Source organism: Lycorma delicatula, chromosome 4 (genome assembly GCF_047948215.1).
Source record: "Lycorma delicatula isolate Av1 chromosome 4, ASM4794821v1, whole genome shotgun sequence".
Lineage (NCBI taxonomy): Eukaryota > Metazoa > Arthropoda > Insecta > Hemiptera > Fulgoridae > Lycorma > Lycorma delicatula.
In genome coordinates this window covers 59,973,490-59,993,509 of record NC_134458.1, presented here as the reverse complement: position 1 = coordinate 59,993,509, position 20,020 = coordinate 59,973,490, and the positions used below count along the sequence as shown (strand labels likewise).

At 32.3% G+C, this 20,020-nt stretch overlaps 1 protein-coding gene across 2 annotated transcripts in view; it reads right to left on the bottom strand.

Annotated features, from left to right (window-relative positions):
* Window positions 1–7,321: 7,321 nt before the first annotated feature.
* LOC142323442 (uncharacterized) overlaps window positions 7,322–20,020 on the bottom strand; it is a 49,730-nt gene continuing 37,031 nt past the window's right edge. The window contains exon 10 of one of the 2 annotated variants that reach the window (XM_075363060.1): window positions 7,322–7,424. In XM_075363060.1, coding sequence (XP_075219175.1) covers window positions 7,375–7,424 — 50 coding nt within the window. In that variant the 3' untranslated portion in view covers window positions 7,322–7,374. Of the gene's footprint in view, window positions 7,425–13,264; window positions 19,049–20,020 lie in introns of those variants that run through there. The other variant, XM_075363059.1, reaches the window with a different exon arrangement.

The following is a 20,020-nucleotide window of genomic DNA, read 5'->3' as shown; positions in this document are numbered from 1 at the left end:
TCCATAATCTTTTCTCCTCGTATTTTCACATTCAGTGGTCCATCTTCATTATTTCTACTACATTTTATTACTTTCGTTTTGTTCTTATTTATTTTCATGCGGTAGTTCTTGCGTAGGACTTCATCCATGCCATTGATTGTTTCTTCTAAATCCTTTTTACTCTCAGCTAGAATTACTAGATCATCAGAAAATCGTAGCATCTTTATCTTTTCACCTTGTACTGTTACTCCAGATCTAAATTGTTCTTTAATGTCATTAACTGCTAGTTCTATGTAATGATTAAAACGTAACTGGGACAGGAAACATCCTTGTTGGACTCCCTTTTTTATTTCGGCTTCTTTCTTATGTTCTTCAATTATTACTGTTGCTGTTTGGTTCCTGTTAATGTTAGCAATTGTGTTCTTCTATCACTATACTTGAACCCTACATTTTTTTAAATGCTAAACATTTTATTCCAGTCTACGTTATTGAATGCCTTTTCTAGGTCTATAAATGCCAAGTATGTTGGTTTGTTTTTCTTTAATCTTCCTTCTACTATTAATCTGAGGCCTAAAATTGCTTTCCTTGTCCCTATACTTTTCCTGAAACCAAATCAGTCTTCTCCTAACACTTCTTCCACTTTCCTCTCAATTCTTCTGTACAGAATTCTAGTTAAGATCTTTGATACACGACTAGTTAAACTAATTGTTCTGTATTCTTCACATTTATATGCTCCTGCTTTCTTTGGTATCATGACTAACACTTTTTTTGAAGTCTGATGGAACTTCCCCTTTTCCATAAAAATTACACACCAGTGTGTATAATCTATCAATCGCTTCCTCACCTGCACTGCGCAGTAATTCTAAAGGTATTCCGTCTATTCGAGGAGCCTTTTTGCCATTCAAATCTTTTAATACCCTCTTAAATTCAGATCTCAGTATTGTTTCTCCTATTTCATCCTCTTCAACTTCCTCTACTTGCTCTATAACACCATTTTCTAATTCATTTTCTCCGTATAACTCTTCAATATATTCCACCCATCTATCGACTTTACCTTTCGTATTATAAATCATCATCTTTGTTTAACACATTATTGGATTTTAATTTATGTACCCCAAAATTTTCCTTAACTTTCCTGTATGCTCCGTCTATTTTACCAATGTTCATTTCTCTTTCCACTTTTCTTTAACCCACTCTTCTTTCACTAGTTTGCACTTCCTGTTTAGAGTATTTCTTAATTGTCAATAGTTCCTTTTACTTTCTTCATCACTAGCATTCTTATATTTCCTATGTTCATCTATCAGCTGCAATATATCATCTGAAACCTAAGGTTTTCTACCAGTTCTCTTTGTTCAGCCTAAGTTTGTTTCTGCTAATTTAAGAATTTCCTTTTTAACATTCTCCCATTCTTCTTCTACATTTTCTACCTTATCTTTTTTAATCAGACCTCTTGCGATGCCCTTCTGAAAAATCTTCTTTACCTCTTCTTCCTCAAGCTTCTCTAAATTCCACCGATTCATCTGACACCTTTTCTTCAGGCTTTTAAACCCCAATCTACATTTCATTATCACTAAATTATGGTCGCTATCAATGTCTGCTCCAGGGTAAGTTTTGCAGTCAACGAGTTAATTTCTAAATCTTTGCATAACCATTATATAATCTATCTGATACCTTGCAGTATCACCTGGCTTTTTCCATGTATATAATGTTCTATTATGATTTTTAAACTTGTGGCAATTATTAAATTGTACTTCGTGCAAAACTCTATATGTAGGTCCCGCCTTTCATTCCTTTTGCCCAGCCTGTATTCACCCACTATATTTCCTTCCTTGCCTTTTCCAATGCTTGCATTCCAATCTCCAACTATTATTAAATTTTCAACTTCTTTTATGTGTTTAATTGCTTCATCAATTTCTTTGTATACACACTCTACCTCATCATCATATAGACATTAACAATCGTTGTCTGTTTAGGTTTTGATTTTATCCTTATTACAGTGATTCTATCGCTATGCATTTCGAAATACCTACTCTCTTCCCTATCTTCTTGTTTATTACGAAACTTACTCCTGCCTGCCCATTATTTGAAACAGAGTTAATTATTCTAAAATCTCCTGACCAAAAGTTGTTTTCCTCTTCCCACCGAACCTCACTAATTCCTGCTACATCTACATTTATCCTATCCATTTCCCTCTTTAAATTTTCTAACCTATCAACCTTTTTTAAACTTCTAACATTCCACGCTCCTACTCGTAGAATGTTATTTTTTAATTTTCTGGTGACCCCTTCCTTAGTAGTCCCCATCTGGAGATCTGAACGGGGGACTAGTTTACCTCCGGAATATTTTACTAAGGAAGGCGCCTCCATCATTGCTATATGAAAATGCAGAGAGCTACATTTTCTTGGAAAAAACACAGCTGTAGTTTTCAGTTTCTTTCAGCTGTGCAGTACTCAGAGGACTGAGTGATGTTGATATGGCCGTTTTAAGTCGTCCTGACCTATGCCCTTAACAACTGCTGAAAGAGCTGCTGCCCTCTTTCAGGAATCATTCCTTAGTCTGGCTCTCAACAGATACCTCTCCGATACGGTTGCACCTTCAGTCCAGCTACTCTGTATTACTGAGCACTCAAGCCCCCTCACCAACGGCAAGGTCTCATGATTCATAGAGGGACTTGATATTATTGATAAAATTTAATATAATGAGTCATTTTTTCTTTAATTGTTTCTTTATACTTGTACAATATATAATCCTTAAGCTTAATGTCAGTAGCGATCCCCCAGTTTATGAAAAAGCTACAAAAATCTTTGTATGGAATTGTGCGCTTCACAGTTCCAGTGGTTCCAATGGCGCATGCGCACATAGGAAGCTACAGCGAGGCTGCAAGGGAGATAGAGCACTGTCGCTCCCGCAGTTCCGACACTGGCGTGCTGGTGGAAGAATTTTAGTACGGAACATATAACACTTGTACAAGAGTTTTTACACCTGATTTTAATAAACGGATGAAATTTTTTTTTTTCTGTTACCAATAGGTTTTCTATTTGTTCTCAGCTACATTAATTTGTTCAAATATTGATGGAAATTGTTCTGTTTAAAGTCGTATCACTTTTTCGATCCAGTTTGTGAGTTTTGTTTCTATTAAAGTCATTATCAACGTTGGTATAAGGTGAAACAAGCCAATCGAAACATAGTTTGGCAAACATACACAAGTACAATTCATATTTCCAAATAACATCGTTCGGTGCAACAAATATCGCGCGCGAGAATTACATGACAACATTCAAAGTGCAAGGGGAAAATTTATGATAGTCCAGGATCATTACTACCACTGCCGAACGCAGACTACAAATTTCTTAAAATTTATTTCATGGGAAACACAGATGAACAAATCGATCAACGTTGTCGATACAATACGGGCACTAAACGAGAAATTGTCGATGCGTTACAAACTTTATTCGATCAACACAACGAATTAATTCGATTGTTCAGAACTGCCCTTGAACAAATGCCAGTTGATAACTACAAAGTTGTAATTAGAGCAGACAAAATACCTGTCGGCCAATACGAAAGAGAGTACAATGCACCAACGATTAATGAAGTGGCGATCATTATAGCTGGCGAAGAACTTAACTCGCATGATATAGTTCATCGCAGAAATGATGATGTTCGGCGAGTCTCAGAAACTCATCGCTCATACGACGGACTGCAATAGCCGATTTATTCTGGCAAGAAGATCATTTCAACATCAAATTGAGAAATTCACAAACAGATGAGGAAACTAGTAAGAAAGTCAGTGCCATGAATTACACTATTCACATCGATTAATAATTCGTAAAAACGCTGAAGATCATATTTTGAAATGTCAATTGTTTTATCAATACATTGCCAATATGTTAGCGAAAATCGAAACCGAACGACTCTACATTGGATTAAATCTCACCAAGTTGCGTTCCGAAGAGTACATTCATTTACGTGATGCAGTTGTTAATGATGGCAATGTGAATCCCAATAAATTGGGAAAAATATTAATACTACCGGCCACACTTACAGGTAGTCCACGGCATGAATATGCACAAGATGCAATGACTCGCGCATACGGCCACCCAAATTTGTTTATTACGATTCACATGCAATCCTACGTGGGATGAAATAAAAGAACTTCTGTTAACTGGACAATCGTCATCGGATCATGATATTCCCGCGCGTGTTCAAACAAAAATTGAAGTCTTTAATGGATTTAATTATCACGCATCATGTTTTTGGAGAGGCACGATGTTGGATGGCAAAAAAGAGGATTTCCACATGCACACATTTTGATTTGGTTGATCGAAAAAATCACACCACATCAAATTGATGAAGTCATCTCGGTAGAAATACTAGATGTCGACACTGATCCGGACTTATTTGAAGTCGTCACTAAAAACATGATTAATGGTCAATGCGGCTTACTCAACAACAATTCACCATGCATGTCTGATGGGAAATGCACGAAACGATACCCAAGACTTACTTGCCGAGACTATCACTGGCAATGACGGATATCCATTCTACCGTCGACGATCAACGCGGCAAATCCATCACTTTAAAAGTACAAAACAATGATGTTGAGGTTAATAATCATTGAATTGTACCGTATTCACCGTTACTCTTGAATACATACAAAGCACACATCAATGTCGAGTATTGCAATTCGGTGAAATCGATCAAGTACATTTGCAAATGTCAACAAAGGAAGCGATATGGCAGTTTTTGGAGTGGGAAATGCAGCTGCATCTATCGATGAAATCGACCAATATCAGCTGGGACGCTACACTAGCAGCAATGAAGACATATGCCGCATTTTATCATTTCCAATTCATGAAGGACAACCAACAATTGTTCATTTGGCAGTGCACCTTGAAAATGGATAACACGTGTACATCACAACAGAAAATGCACGTGCAAGAGTATTGTCACCACCGCCAACAGGGTTAACTGCATTTTTATCATTGTCTGCGATGATATGTTTGCAAAGACGCTACTTTTTTCTTAAGTGCCAACAACTACAAATGGAATGCATCAGCGAAAAAGTTTCAACGTCGTAAACAAGGTAAAGCAGTTGAAGGACATCCCAATTTATATTCGACGGACGCGTTAGGCCGTCTGTACACTGTTCACACAAACAATGCAGAATGCTTTTACTTGCGATTACTGTTAATCAACGTACGTGGGCCGACTTCCTTCCAAGAATCGAGAACAGTAGACGGTCAAGTGTTTGCAACTTATCGTGAAGCTTGCCAAAAATTAAGTCTTCTTGAAAACGATCCAAATTGGGACAACTGGGAATGGCTGCGCCGAATCGATCTGCAAACGACCTCTTCGATCGTAATTTGCAACAAGAAGCAGACTTCGATGTTGACGAATTGGGTAAACTTGTTCAAACGAATCTTCCGAAATTGGTTCCAGAACAATGCATAGCGTATGACAGAATTATGCATGCAATTACAAGCCAAAGCGGCGGGTTGTATTTCTTAGATGCGCCCGGTGGCACAAGCAAAACTTTTCTCATTTCAGTTATTTTGGCTACCGTACGATCACGATAAAATGTTGCACTGGCAATCGCATCATCTAGAATTGCGGCAACTCTTTTGGATGGTGGCCGTACAGTGCATTCAGCACTGAAATTGCCGTTGAATATGCAAATCACTGAGATGCTAATATGCAATATCAAAAAAAATTCTGGAATGAGTAAATTACTCAAATCATGTCAACTCATATAGGACAAATGTACTATGGTGCACAAAAAAGCATTAGAAGTGCTTCATTAAACATTAAAAGATTTGACAAGAAATGAACAGCTCTTCAGTGGCGCACTCATTTTATTGTCTGGTGATTTTCAACAACCTCTATCAGTTATATCAGGTTCAACACCCACTGATGAACTTAATGCATTTCTCAAATCATCAGTTTTATGGTGACACGTACAAAAATTGACTTTGAAGACCAATATGCGTCTACAAATACAACATGATGCATTTGCTGAACGTTTTGCAAAACAATTGTTGGATATTGGAAATGGGAAAATGACAATCAATGAATCGACAAAATGTATTAAATTGCCAACCAACTTCTATAAAATCATAGCAACCACAGACGAATTGACGATCATCTTATAAACAAAAACATTCTATCTTTGATGTTAATACCAATTTAGAAATTAAAAAAGGCAATATAAATAAAAATTTGGATATTTTAGAAAAATATTATATATATAAATACAAGCAAAGATTCAATTTTATCAACCTACAGACAGATTTTGAGGGAGATCTGCTTATAAAAGCTGTAATAGATAGCAGCACTTCATAAATATTATATAGAATATTCATTTACTTTAGTATCAGTATTGTATTTGGTTGGCCACGTGCATGTTACCCAATTGACTCCATATGTGTTTGTATTTTAATTTTTAATATTTAAAAAAAAAATTAATTTCAATATTTTTTACGTTTAATGTGTAATTATATAAAGTTTTTTACATGCAACTGATGAAGCGAATCCCGTGAAAGTACTCTTGTAGAAAAATAACAAAATAAGGTAAGATATTTCTTAATTCTGTACTTGGTGGATCAAGTTGATTTAATTACATAAATAATATATATATCTACAAAAATATTAGATTAAAAAAATAAACGGGCAAATGTTTGATTATTTTTTGTTAAAAATTGAAAAATCTAACATCCACCCTTTATTACATTTCCTGTTAAGGTGATGTGTACAAATTATGAATTTCAATCGTTCATACATAGAAATTTAAATTTAAATTTATTATTTATCCCCATTATTATTTATTAATTATTATTATTAATTTATTGTTTTTCCCCATTATTGAACTGCAATAATGGAGAAAAATATGAAAAGTATTGTGTAAGTATTGTTGGTCCTCCTCCTACCATACATGCATGCTTTAAGCAAATTTATATCAAAAATTGTTGAGTCAATGAAAATATATGCATGGAAAAATTCATGTTTTTAAACCAGAAACTGAAGGAAGAGTTCTTTTTTGATCATTATTTTTTCCTTATCTTTATTATCATGTAACATTTTTATTTTTGGGTAAGTTTTCTGCAATAACTGGAAATATCTGATGCTACGGTCTTGAATTCAGAACAGAAAATTTGCTGTAAAATGAACTTTGAAATTCTGAATTCTATTTAACTGAGTAATTATATAGCTTGTGAAAAACTTCACGTTATTGAAAGTTCACTGTGCAGATATTTACGTGACAATCTTCTTCTACTCTAAATTCATTGCCATGAAAAATGCTGATGGACCTTACCTTTTTTTGTTTTTGCTGTTGATTTTTTATTAATGCAATCGGTGTTTATTTTCTCTTTTACTGCTTTGCCAGGTTTAACTAATTTAGATATTATTTGTCCAAGATGACTTCACATCGGTTAAGTGAAGAAAACCTGTTTTACAGACAAAAATTATTTGTTCTGTAATTATTAACAATGTTTGACCTAAAAGAGTGTGGCTTGTTTTTTTTCATTGTTCTTTGTTAAGATAAGAAAAAAGTTGGTTCAAAATATTAAAATTGTTTATTATCTCAGCCGATGTAGTGCTATACCATTTCATGTTTCATACTCCTTGGAAAACTTTTTCAACCTTTTATATGTTCCTTTAGAAGAAAATTTCATAAGCGCATAATTTTGATCATCACTATTTTCTATTTTAAATAAAAATAAATTTAATATTACTTTTAACCAATAATATAAAACAATATTCCAAAGACGATGCACGGTTTGTGGTAATGAAAAACAAAACATGATTGATATTATATGATTATATGATATTATGATTGATTAGATGATTATATTATATTATGATTGATTTTATATTATAAAAAATATTAAATATTTCACTTTGACACTTAAAATATACTGGGCTTGGTTCATTTTGCTTTGCAAAAATACATTTTGATGTAATGATCTCTCAAAAATTGGGCGACATGCTTTTCATATCAGCTAAATATTTACAAACTGCACAGGTGTAAACAATATTTAATAACAATTTTAGTAGACAATTGCAATATAATTTGCATGATGTAGTATCTTATCTGAAAAATTACATGTACTAGAATTCATGTTTTTACTTTTTTTCCCCCACTTTTAATCCCCCAGATTTTTAACATGCAATATTATTTTCCAATTATGGTAACAGTTGAGAAATTTGCACTTTTAAGAATAGTTACGGTAAAGTTCCGATTACTGGTAAAAAAAAGAATTCAGTTAGGAAATATTTTGGATATGAATGCTCCTCCACTTCCTATCCCACCTAGGTTATTAACCTATAATGTTTAATGTGCAGGAGTATATTTCATGCACTCGTATTTTGCCAAAAAGTGATAAATCTGACACCAAAGTTTTCTTTAATCTCGTATATTTTGGTAATAAATATATATGTGTTTACCTTCTCTGTTCATGGTTAAATGTGAATAACATATATAAAAATAACTGAGGAAAGCATTATTTCATAATAATAAGAGAAAAAGAATAATTTTAGAAAATACTTTTCCTCCTATCATCAGTGCTGACTATTTTATATCTACCCCTGATGATGTATATTAAATAAAGTACATTGACCATAGTTACATTTTCTTCAGAAAGAAAAAAAATCTTATATCCAACTTTACTTTTATTTTCTAGTGGGGTAGAATGTCTTCTTAGTCATAATGAGTTAGTTAACTGAAATACATCAAACTGAATTTCTTTTAACTTTTTATCATTATGTGCTTCATAAAGTTCAAATTAGAAGTAATTTTTCAATAGTAACAGCATCAGTAGTCATTGATTTTGATTACAGTTTACATATTGAATGCTATTTAAAGGATGAAAATTTATATTTTTAACTGGTTTTTGTAGAATTAACATTAGCAGGCTGTTGATAGAAACATTGAAAATGCTAACATTATATTGATGATCAATGTCAGCTGTGAAAACAACTGTTCTGTATACTTGGCTGGCAATTTTCTAGATAGAATCATAGAACAGATACAAACTTTTTTTTTTTGTAAAACATTTCCGTGGATTTGAAATCCAGCATACAGGATTAGAAGTCAGTGTATAGATAGAATAAGTAGAGGAAATACCAAGTACTCAAAGTTTACTGACAATTCACTGGCAACTACCATTTAAAATTTAGTGTAGCCATCTTTAAATGTAAATGTTTTTTGTAATTATGATAAAATTGAGAAGATTAATGATATGTGATCAGGAAATAAAATCTCATATATTTATAACATTTCATCTTACCGCAATAAAAAAGCAACAATAGATGAGGCAGGTTATACACATTTTTTGTAAATAATATAATAGATGAGTGTCTTATAAATCACAATTTTCTATAACTATAATTATAATAAATATACCAAATATTACAGTCCTGACTGTATATCCGGTTTGGGTTTCTGAAGGGGAAACTAGACTGTTGATGACCTAGAAGTATAGTCAGAGTAGCTCTTGAGAACAAAGTTGATGTCAAAAGTGACTCCAGGTTGCAGTCAAGATTTTACGCTATACCTCATTGTCCTGGCACCTGACACAAGTCGACTTTATAGTAGACACTCGGACAGTGTATGAGAGCAGACTGGTAGCACTTCCATACCAGCTCAGAACTAAACTGATATAAGCTCAGTGATCCAAGGGTCACTTGATGTTAATGTAGATGAAGATTACCTTTCTTCTGTGACTCATATCATATCACTGGTTAACAGTGATATAAAGCATATATATAAAACATTATAAATTTCAGCTTGAAAGACTGAGTTATACTATTAATGGATTTTTGATTTTAAAAATCTAAAACAATATTCCTATTATGCAAAAAAGAGCATACCCCATGAAAATGGAAGAATCAATGAAATTAATTCACAACTTTGTTACAGGAATTTAGAAATATTTAAAAAAAAAGTAATAATCATAAATGAACAGATCAACAATCAAGCAGATGTCTTTTTCAAGAACCTCAATTTATTGAAAACAGGAAATAGATAAATAAAATTAAAAGATAATTATAACCATTAATAACAAATAAACAAGAAGTCCAGATAAGGCCTTCTGTGTTTATTAGTTCAGGAAAGAAATCATTCCATCCTCTGAGAAAAATCAAACATGTAATGTTTTACCAGATCTCTCGCCAACTACTTACACCAGTGTTTCTCAACCTGTGGGGCACACCTCCCTAGGAAGGTGTAAAAACACTAAATTGGGGCCTGAGCATATCGAAAAGAAAATATTACTAAAATAATCTATTAATTTACTGAAAAGAAAGTAAAACAAAATACATTGTCATAATAAATAATAAAATACACATTTAAACTGATATAATACACTTCTAAATAGGATTGTACCAGTACTGCACAATGTATTTAATAATTAACTTACCAATACCAAATTAAAAGCAAGTTTAGCAATTATTACTCCTTTGGGCCTGTCTTGCATAGGAAAGTTTTTTGAAGGCAGGTTTAATATTAGAAATAGACACTCCTGAGTTCTTTTTCTATATTTAACTGAGATCTATATGTTGCCTTCAAAGCAGCCACCGCAGAAAATCTGGTTTCGCAAAGGTAGGATGTAGAAAATGGTAATAGTATACGAAATGTTCATGTTTTCAGTGCAGAAAACTCACCATCCAGCTCTGCCCAAAATTCAAAGATTGATTTATTACTAAATTGTCTTTTTATTTCGCCACTTGCGGGGAAGTCTATTAAGATTTCTTCTTCGACAGTATTTTGAAATCGATCCCTAACCCACTCGTAACTTGCTACCAAGTTAACATCAGCAACAAAATACTTTTAAAAATTCTTTGCCAGCACAGCTAAATGATTTTGAATGGTTACAAAAACTTTCACATGTTGTTCTTCAGCCTTGTTAAGTTTTAACACACTCATTCACATTTGCAAACATTTCTAGGTTTTTTACTTTAAATTTCTGCTCCACAATTCCAATTTTGTACAAAAAGCATTAACTTTATCACTTGTATGTGTATTTGCTTCTTGGAGTTGTAGATTCAAAGTATTTAATTTGTCGAATATGTCAACCACGTAGCTCAATTCCAGCACAAATAAACCATGTTGAAACTTCTCAGCTTCTGGTTGGTTTTCCTCTTCTAGAAAAATGGCGATTTCATCTCTTAATTCATAAACACATTGCAAAAATTTCCCACATGATAACCATCTTGCCTCACAATAAAATAGTAATGCTGAATGTACTGTACCCATGTCTTTACAAAGTGCAGAAAAATTTTTGATTTTAGGTGGTCTCATTTTTATATAATTTACTACGGTTAGCACAATATACTTATTTATTTACTACTGTCATTAGCACAATATTCAGACCAGGACACATTTCTTTCAAAGCCAGAGCTTCTCTGTGGATAATGCAGTGTGTCCAGACACACTATGGAGATTTTTGTTTCACAAGTGCTTGTATACTTTTGACTCTTCCAGACACTGAACAAACACCATCGGTGCATATTCTGATGCAGTTTTTTCACTCTATGTTTGCTTCATTTATAAAATCATTCAAGATAGCACAGCAAATAATGCGAGTGCTGTTGCTTTGCAGAAAAGTACTTCTTCTACTCCTGACATACCATCACAAAATCATACATAGGTAATGAAATGAGGATCTTTATTGCTACCTGTTGCCTCATCAAGCTGAATTGAAAAAAATTTGTCATGCAACTTCCTGAAAAGCTGATGCTGTACATCTTCAGCTATATATATCACCAATTTGACAGGCAACAGTATCATTTGATAGAGGTATGGACTGCAATTGTTTGGCAAAATTATCTCCAAACATAGTTTCTACTATCTCAATTGCAGCTGGAAAAATAAGCTCTTCACCAATGGTGTGATGCTTTTTACATCTGGTTATTATCTATGAAACTTTGTAAGAGACAAGTAAAACTTTTTCAATCGCAGACAAAGTTTTTTTAAAAATGGTGTTTGCTTTTCATATGATTTTAATTTTAATTCAAAGAATTCTTGGGGTTTGTTAAACTACTCACTATAAAGCGTTTCCAAATATCATTTAAGTTTATTAGGTTTCATGCTGTCTGCTGCCAAAAGTTTTGAGCAAATGACACACAGGGGCCTTTCTTCTTCATTTACTTCAGTACTGGTAAACCCAAAATTTAAGTATTCTTGAGAATATTTTCATGATTTTATTTTCGCAACCACCCCCATTTGTGCACATGTTGATGCTTCACTATCATCTAATGCTCACTTATACTCTCTTAAAAATTTACCCATGATTTTATATAAATCTACTGCCACGAATATTTAATACTGTGAATTGCAATTAACATGCAAATTACAACATACACATTCATGATAAATTCAATAGCTATTGCTATTGAATTTATCATGAATTTACTAAAATTTATCATGAATTTATTTACTAAAATCGAGTCGATCCTTTGATAAAAGGATCATTTTAGTAAGACAGAGAGCAATAAAGAGGCATCGATTCTGGTTTGACAAAACCAGAATGCAAGCAGAAATAGAAACCAGAATGTCAATGCAGCAGTAGGTGTTGCCAAATATCAATAAATTTGCTTAATCTTGGTAATTTGTAAGGTTTGCAATTAAGGTCACAGTGTAGCTTTAGTGTCAAAATATATTGTTATTATTACTATTATTGTATACAATGTTATTATAGAAAGGTGGTGCGATGAAAATTATGATTGAAAATTGGATCACAAATACTGAAAGGTTGAGAAACGCTGACCTACACTTCAATAATGATGCAGTAGAGTGAATGACATAAGTGACTACTGCACTTGGAGGACAGATTCAAGGATAGTGTCAAGGGTTATGGATCTCCAGAATTCAATAAAAATCTTCTTTATTGTCAATTACTGCATTTATTATTTGTTTTGATATCCTGCAGAACCACTACCACTACCTTGAGGTAGTGGCTCATATCACAATTATGTTTATTTTAGAAACAAAAACTCACAGCAACACTACTCAAAATGAAGGAAATTGTTTCTATCAATCTGCATTCACTGAAAAGGAGAAAATGTGATTTTCTATATTCACTGCCTAATTCGGTGATCTACTCCAGTAGAATGGTCTATTATTTTCAACCTTCCACTTACATTAAACTCACAGTTAACTTCAAGGTCAGTAACCACATACATGTGCACACACCCCACATAAACAGCTAGAACGTTTGTATGAATGTTGGAAGAGATAAAAAGATAATAATTATTTGCAAATTGAAATAATATGCACACACAATGCTTGTTTTTTAAACATATATTTACAAATTACAATCAAAATTTACACATGACCTAAATGTTACATAAAGACCAATGTCTTCCAAAGATATAATTCTGACATTTAACATGTTGATCAACATATTTTTTGTTAACTTCAAAACTTTCTTTAAGAAAATAAGATTACAACATCTATAGTTTGTAAACAGCAAATACAGAGAAATTTTGGAAAAGGCATTTTTTAAATGTCATTCAAATAGAAATTGTCATTTATAATAATACAAAATCTCACATTTTTTTCAAATTAAACTAACCATTAATTTGGTAATGATTACAGATTAACTGACCAGTAAATGGCTGCCATATGTGACTCATTCTATACAGTATAATATTTGTGCACTTCATTTCCCAAATAATTTACTCAATAACTAGCCTAATGTATCTCTTTAGTAAAGTAAAGTTTCCTACATCAAAGTAAATGTAAATTTTTGGACACAGTAAATGTAATGTAAGATTAATTTCAGAAGTAACTGTATTATTCAAAATACAATGACAAACACAACCACAGACTCAAGGTAAATACAGTAAATATAATTACTATACTAGTAAAGTTACAGCACTTACTAGTAAATTAATAATTTTCTAAACTGCTCTGAAGTGTTGGATTGTATAACCTATGTTTGGAAGTTTTTTCATCGGAAGTTGTCAAGATTTTTACACGAAAACGGTTTCCAGCATTAAATATTAATTATTACTACAGGCAAGTATAATGTGCTTTTGGCTTTATTTTGCTTCCAAGAGTTTTTTTTTAACTCACTATATTTCCTTAGTACCTCTCAAATGAAAATATGTCACTTGGGGTACATTTGAAAAAAAATCATGAGGAGCTTTTGAATATAGCTTTATTTTATTTTTTTACGGTTTTAACTAAACATTTAGGATTTTTTGTTGAAAAATGTAATTGAAAATTAATTATAAGTTACTAAATTAGATAAAAGTAGTTAACATACTCTAGACTGCTGCATACATTAAGTCTTTTTGAGATAAACCAAACCCTTCATTAAACCGAAGTAAACAGTCTGAAACTGAAAATATGGTTCCACATTCAGGATCATTATTTTTCCTCCTTCAAAGTAAAGTAAGAAAAATGGTAAGGTTAGTATTGAAACCAACTGGACATTTTTCAGACTAATGAAGGCATTTGAATAGGATACGACATAAACCATCAGCTATCCAGTTGAGTACTCCAATCTAGGCCTATGTATAAAATATTTTAATAACAGTACTGTGCCTAACTTAGAATTATTGTTTTCATAGTTTTTATCCAAATAAAAGTATTTATGTTAAGTTTTAAACTGACTGGAAATATGTTGTAGGCCTATCTTACCCTACCCTAACATTAAGCTATTTAGGGTAGGCCCTACAGCAGAATGTATGATTCATTTTTAAAACATAATATAAACTTAACCACTTTTATTTTGATAAAAGCAGCCTTTTACTTTTATGCCTATCTGTATGTTTTCAGGTTCTGCAGCCATGGTGTGGATCTACATAAAGAAAAAGATCCTTTTACTTCTATCCAGAAGTAAAAGAGGAAGACATACTAAAAGCTATTAAATTGGCTTTAGAGGAGAATATGCCAGTTCAACAAGCAGCTGCTGTTTGTGGCGTAACACATATAACGCTTTTTTACAGTCTGAAAAAAATTAAAACTAAAATTGTGTCTTCTCCAGAAGAAACGCCTCAAAATCTGCAACCCGAATCTTTAGAACTTAGCAAGCAATATGCTTCTGAGTATGACCCCAATCAAGTTTTTTTACAGAGTAGGAAGAAAAAATCCTCGAAGAATATTTGGCAAAGTTTTCGTCCATGAATGATAGACTTATGTTTTCTATATTCGCAAGCTAGCTTTCAAGTATGTAGAACATTAGGGCATTGCCCAAACAAATGGATGGAAAAGAAGTTTGTAGGAATTGAATGGATGAAAGGGTACATGAAGTGTCACATTCATCTTTCTCTAAGAAAACCTGGAAGTACCAGTTTGGCAAGAACTGTAAATTTTAGTAAAGAAAATGTTGAAGAGTTTCAGAATATCCTTTCACATGTCTATGAAAATTACAAATTTAGCCCAAACAAAATATTTAACCTAGATGAAACTGGGTTAATGACTATAGTACAAACTCCTGAAGGTTATTGCTCGTAAAGGTATGAAGCTAGTAGCCCAAATTGCATTCGGAGAAAGAGGAAGCTTAATTACTGTGTGCTATCATCAATGCAACTGGAAATACAGTATCTCCAATTTTTGTATTTCCTTGCAGTAGAAAACATGATGCTGTCATGAATAATGCTGTTGCAGGCCATAGGTTTAGCGAATTGTCTGTCTAGTGGCTGGATGACCAGCGAATTGTTCATCAAATTTCTTGAACATTTAGTTAGATATACAAACTGTTCAAAGGAATCACCCATTCTAATCATGGGTAACCATGAAACACATTGTCATTTGAATGTAATTTTGTTTGCTAGGGAAAAGGTACTATAACAATACATCCCCACTACAGCCATTGCCTACAGCTGCTGGACACTTGCATTCTCAGCCCCTTCAAAATACACCTTGTAATAGCTCAAAATGACTGGTTATTGAGTAATCCAGGGAAAAATATAGCGATTTATGATCTACCTGTTTAGCAGCAACAGCTTTTTATCTGACCTTTACTAGAAAGAACATCATTTCCAGGTTCAAAGGGTATGGTATATGGCCATTCAGTAGGTCAGTATTCACAGAGAAGGGCTTCATAACAATAAGTCTGGATCAACAACCTACTACTTTAAAGAAAGACCAAACCCTACTAATGAGCAGTCACCATTATGCTCTTTATCTGTAATGGAATACCAAGGTCCAGCTCAGGTTGTTTAAAGCCTGGCTGGAACCTCATGCACTAAGCCTGTCAAAAAATCACCAGGCCTAGAGATAATGAGACCTTACCCTAAAGATATTCCTGGGATTACTAATAAAGGGAAAGAAAAAGGTAAAAGCAGAATACAGACAAGCACATCAAAGAAAAATAGGCTAGAAGATGAAATCAAAAGAAAGCATGAAAAGAAGCAGAAAAATAAAAGAGAGAGAAATCAAAGCCAAGAAGAGACTTGAAATGACCATTTAAAGCTGAAGAGTAAGAAACCAAGGATGCATGAAATTTACAGTGACTCATACATTGAAGTTCAATACATTTAAGGTGATGATTCCCCCTGTACTGATATGGATGAAGATGAGCCCATTCCCAGTGGAAAAAAGACAAAGATCAAAACGATGTTAAAGAACTACTATGCAATTTACTATGATTTAAACTGGTATCTTGAAAGGGTAATTAATTTTCCTGATGAAGGATCTACTAAAAGAATTTCTTAAACAAGGTCTAGGGGACAGTTATGAATGGCCTAAGCATGATGATGTCCAAATTACTCAGAACGCGTATATCTTTAATGGACCTCTTAAGTTGATGGGAAATTGCTCATTTTACATAGACAACCTGCAATAGAAGATTTATGCTTTGAAGTCTTAAGAGTAGACAAAAATAAACAGAAAAATAAGTAAGTACAACTACTAAGTTCATCTGTTGGTTTTTTTTTGTAAAAGAAATACACTTAGCCAATAGTTCAATTTAAATTTGGAGATATAAATGATAGAAAGTAGGTCTATTCATAATTACATATATGTTTTGATTATTTTTTAGATCTTAAACTGTACTTAAGTAATGTTCATTTTAACATCTTTGGACATTAAATAAACCAGTACCTTATTAAATATACCAAACCTTATATTTTTGTGTTATTTAATCTGAAAAAGCCACAATGCCACAATGCATTGCAAGAGTTGAGAAAAATATTTTTCACATCAAATAACATTAAAAATTCTTTGACAATTATAGTAATAGATACCAAAAAGATTAGAGAATGGTATGCAGTTATTAGTAACAATAAAAATAAATTACAAAAAATAAATTCAAAAAACTGTTCAAATCTACCCTCCTCCACTATTTAGACACAATCTGATGGAGAAGAAATTATTGCAACAACCATTTCAGTTTTGAAGTTCTACAAACTGACCGCATTTCATGTTTTAGTTTACTAAACAAGTATTTTTATTAATACTTTTATTTTCAAAATGTATAAGATTTTAAGTTCTTTGGTGTAAAAAATATGATTAAAACATTGTAAAGACAAACAAAGTAAATATATGTCAAGTTACTTGAAGAAAGCTCAGATTATTGTGGTTCAGCTAACTTAATTAAGAACACAGCATCAAGCAAGAATCATAAACAAAACACCAAACAATTTAATTCTAGTGAACACAGATGCTTTAAAAACTCAGTTAAACAATTTTTTTTGTAAACACGTAAGTAAACAATAATTTTTTTCTAGATCCTTATCGAACAGGGTATTCAGATTATCCTAAAAACATTTAACACTATTTTTTTTTCTAACTGCTAATACTTGGCACTTAAAAAGAAAAAAAGAAAAGTATTTGACAAAATTTCAAATCTTGAATATACTTAATCACAATACCACTACTCGGGCTAACAGATAGATTTATACTAAAAATATCTATTTTTGATTGAAAATCTTATCTCATTCATGTTTTGTTAAAATTTTTTAAATCAAACTAAATATTATAAATAATGCAATTAAAAAAAAACAAATTATGTGCACCTCACAGTTTAGCAGAAATAGTGATAATAAATTCTAATAAAATAAACTTAAAAATAAACAAGTTATTAAATAAAAAGTATCTTAAAATTATATAAAAGAAAATACCGGTAAAGCAATTATAAAATGCCATTAATTCTTGAAAAAAAAAAAAAAACTAGAATATAAACAGAATGTATAAAATACTAGCAGGTACTTAAAATGGGTAGATATGTAAAACTATATGTAGAAATAAAAAATATGTATAACATTTTAATTTCACATAACTTTCATAAATGTCAAATGTCAAACAACTTCTAAAATAAATATGAAATATATTAATAGTTATTTTTTTTAATACAACAAACTGGTCACAGAGAAACAAAATAATGTACAGGACTAGCAAGTGGCTATGAATCAGAACCCATCATTTACTCCACAGCACTACAGCTGAATGTAAGTCTTGGTCTATTTAACAACTACGTCTGACCAGAACGATTAGCAATAACCATCTCCACACTAGCGACCTTCAGTCATCCTCTATACCCGAGTAGAATTATCCTACTTCACAGTTCCACTGGCCACAGACTGTAACTCCTGAAGAGGTCCCCAGTTAACTGAACTGTTACTAAAGGGGAACACTGTTTACAGTTTTGTTCATGCAAACATGATACAATCATGTGTAATGGGAAAAAAGTGTTGTGTTGCTGTTTAGTGTGTTATACTGTACAACAAGTAACATTTTGAATGAAAGTAGGTGTCCAATGTGGTGTGGCTGCAGCCTGTGTACAGAAAGACTACAACCGGCTCGGGTACCCCGGGGTCGCTACTCCCCGTACTCTCAAGGTGAGAGTCCCTGAGGGAAGCAAGACCATTTTGCATTCAAAACTTCATACATCAGAACCATCTGAACAGTTTAACTCCTGCATAAGGCCAGCCAGAATATTCTCATTTGTAGATGATGTATTTAAAGACTGCTCATTTGATAAAGGCCGGTTATCTTTACTCAGATCATGTGACCGAGCATGTTCTGTCAACATGGAACTGTGTGGTGATTCACTAGTTTCCGGTACTGAGAAACAAATATTTTGAACATTAATAGGGCTTGCGATGCACTCCTCACCTCCTTTTTAGAAAAAAAAAAAAAAAAATTACTCAAACAATGTTAGATTTACTCTATTTTTATCTTGTACATCAAAGACAATCTTATTATATAAATGTGATTATAGTTTACAAAAAAAGGAATCCAAGTGACCACTTACTTAAGAGAAAATATTATGTTTCACTAACAATTCAATACATTAATAAACCAGTAAATACCAGAATATGGTAACACATATTTAAGAATAATGCATATCCTTAAATATGCATTAAACCAGCATATTAATAATATAGGATAATATGTAAAATAAATACATGCGTTTTATAAATGCAGTGGATAGTGTTAAGATGTGGATGTGACCAATTATTTATTTGCAAAAATTAAATTTTAGGTTAAACAATTGTTAAACCAGATGCTAGAAAAATCTTGAAACTACTTCAAATTACAAAACTGAGCATGAGTAGATGATACAAATACAAAGATGTACAGGTATAAAAATACTGTTTTATAAAATGGTTAAAATTTTGTCTTCTATATTGAATTCAACTTAAATTTTTTAAACAGCAAGATTGTTACAGGATATGATTTTCAAGTAAAATTTGATAAAACAAAAAACAATGGTGAAATCCATATCTGAGGACTACTACTGTCTTTTAGCCACTGGAAAACAGAGTAAAGGAATACAGAAATTGCACAAGAAATGAAACAAAGGAAAGGGCGCTTAAGAAATTTTTGATTGTATTTCACCTTTTAGCTACAATCAGTAATGTACTTGTAACAGTTACTGTTATAAAACAATTAACACATTAAAGTTTTCAATAATTTAGTAGAAGTGTATGTACAGACACTTAATATTAAAAATTTAATGGCATTCTGTTGTAGGTCAGCTGTTATTTATTTGAAACAGTATAAGATAATTTAGGCTAATTTAAAATTTTGAAAAATATAGGCAGTTTCTTTCTTACATTATGTAATAAAATAAATTTTCTAAGCACA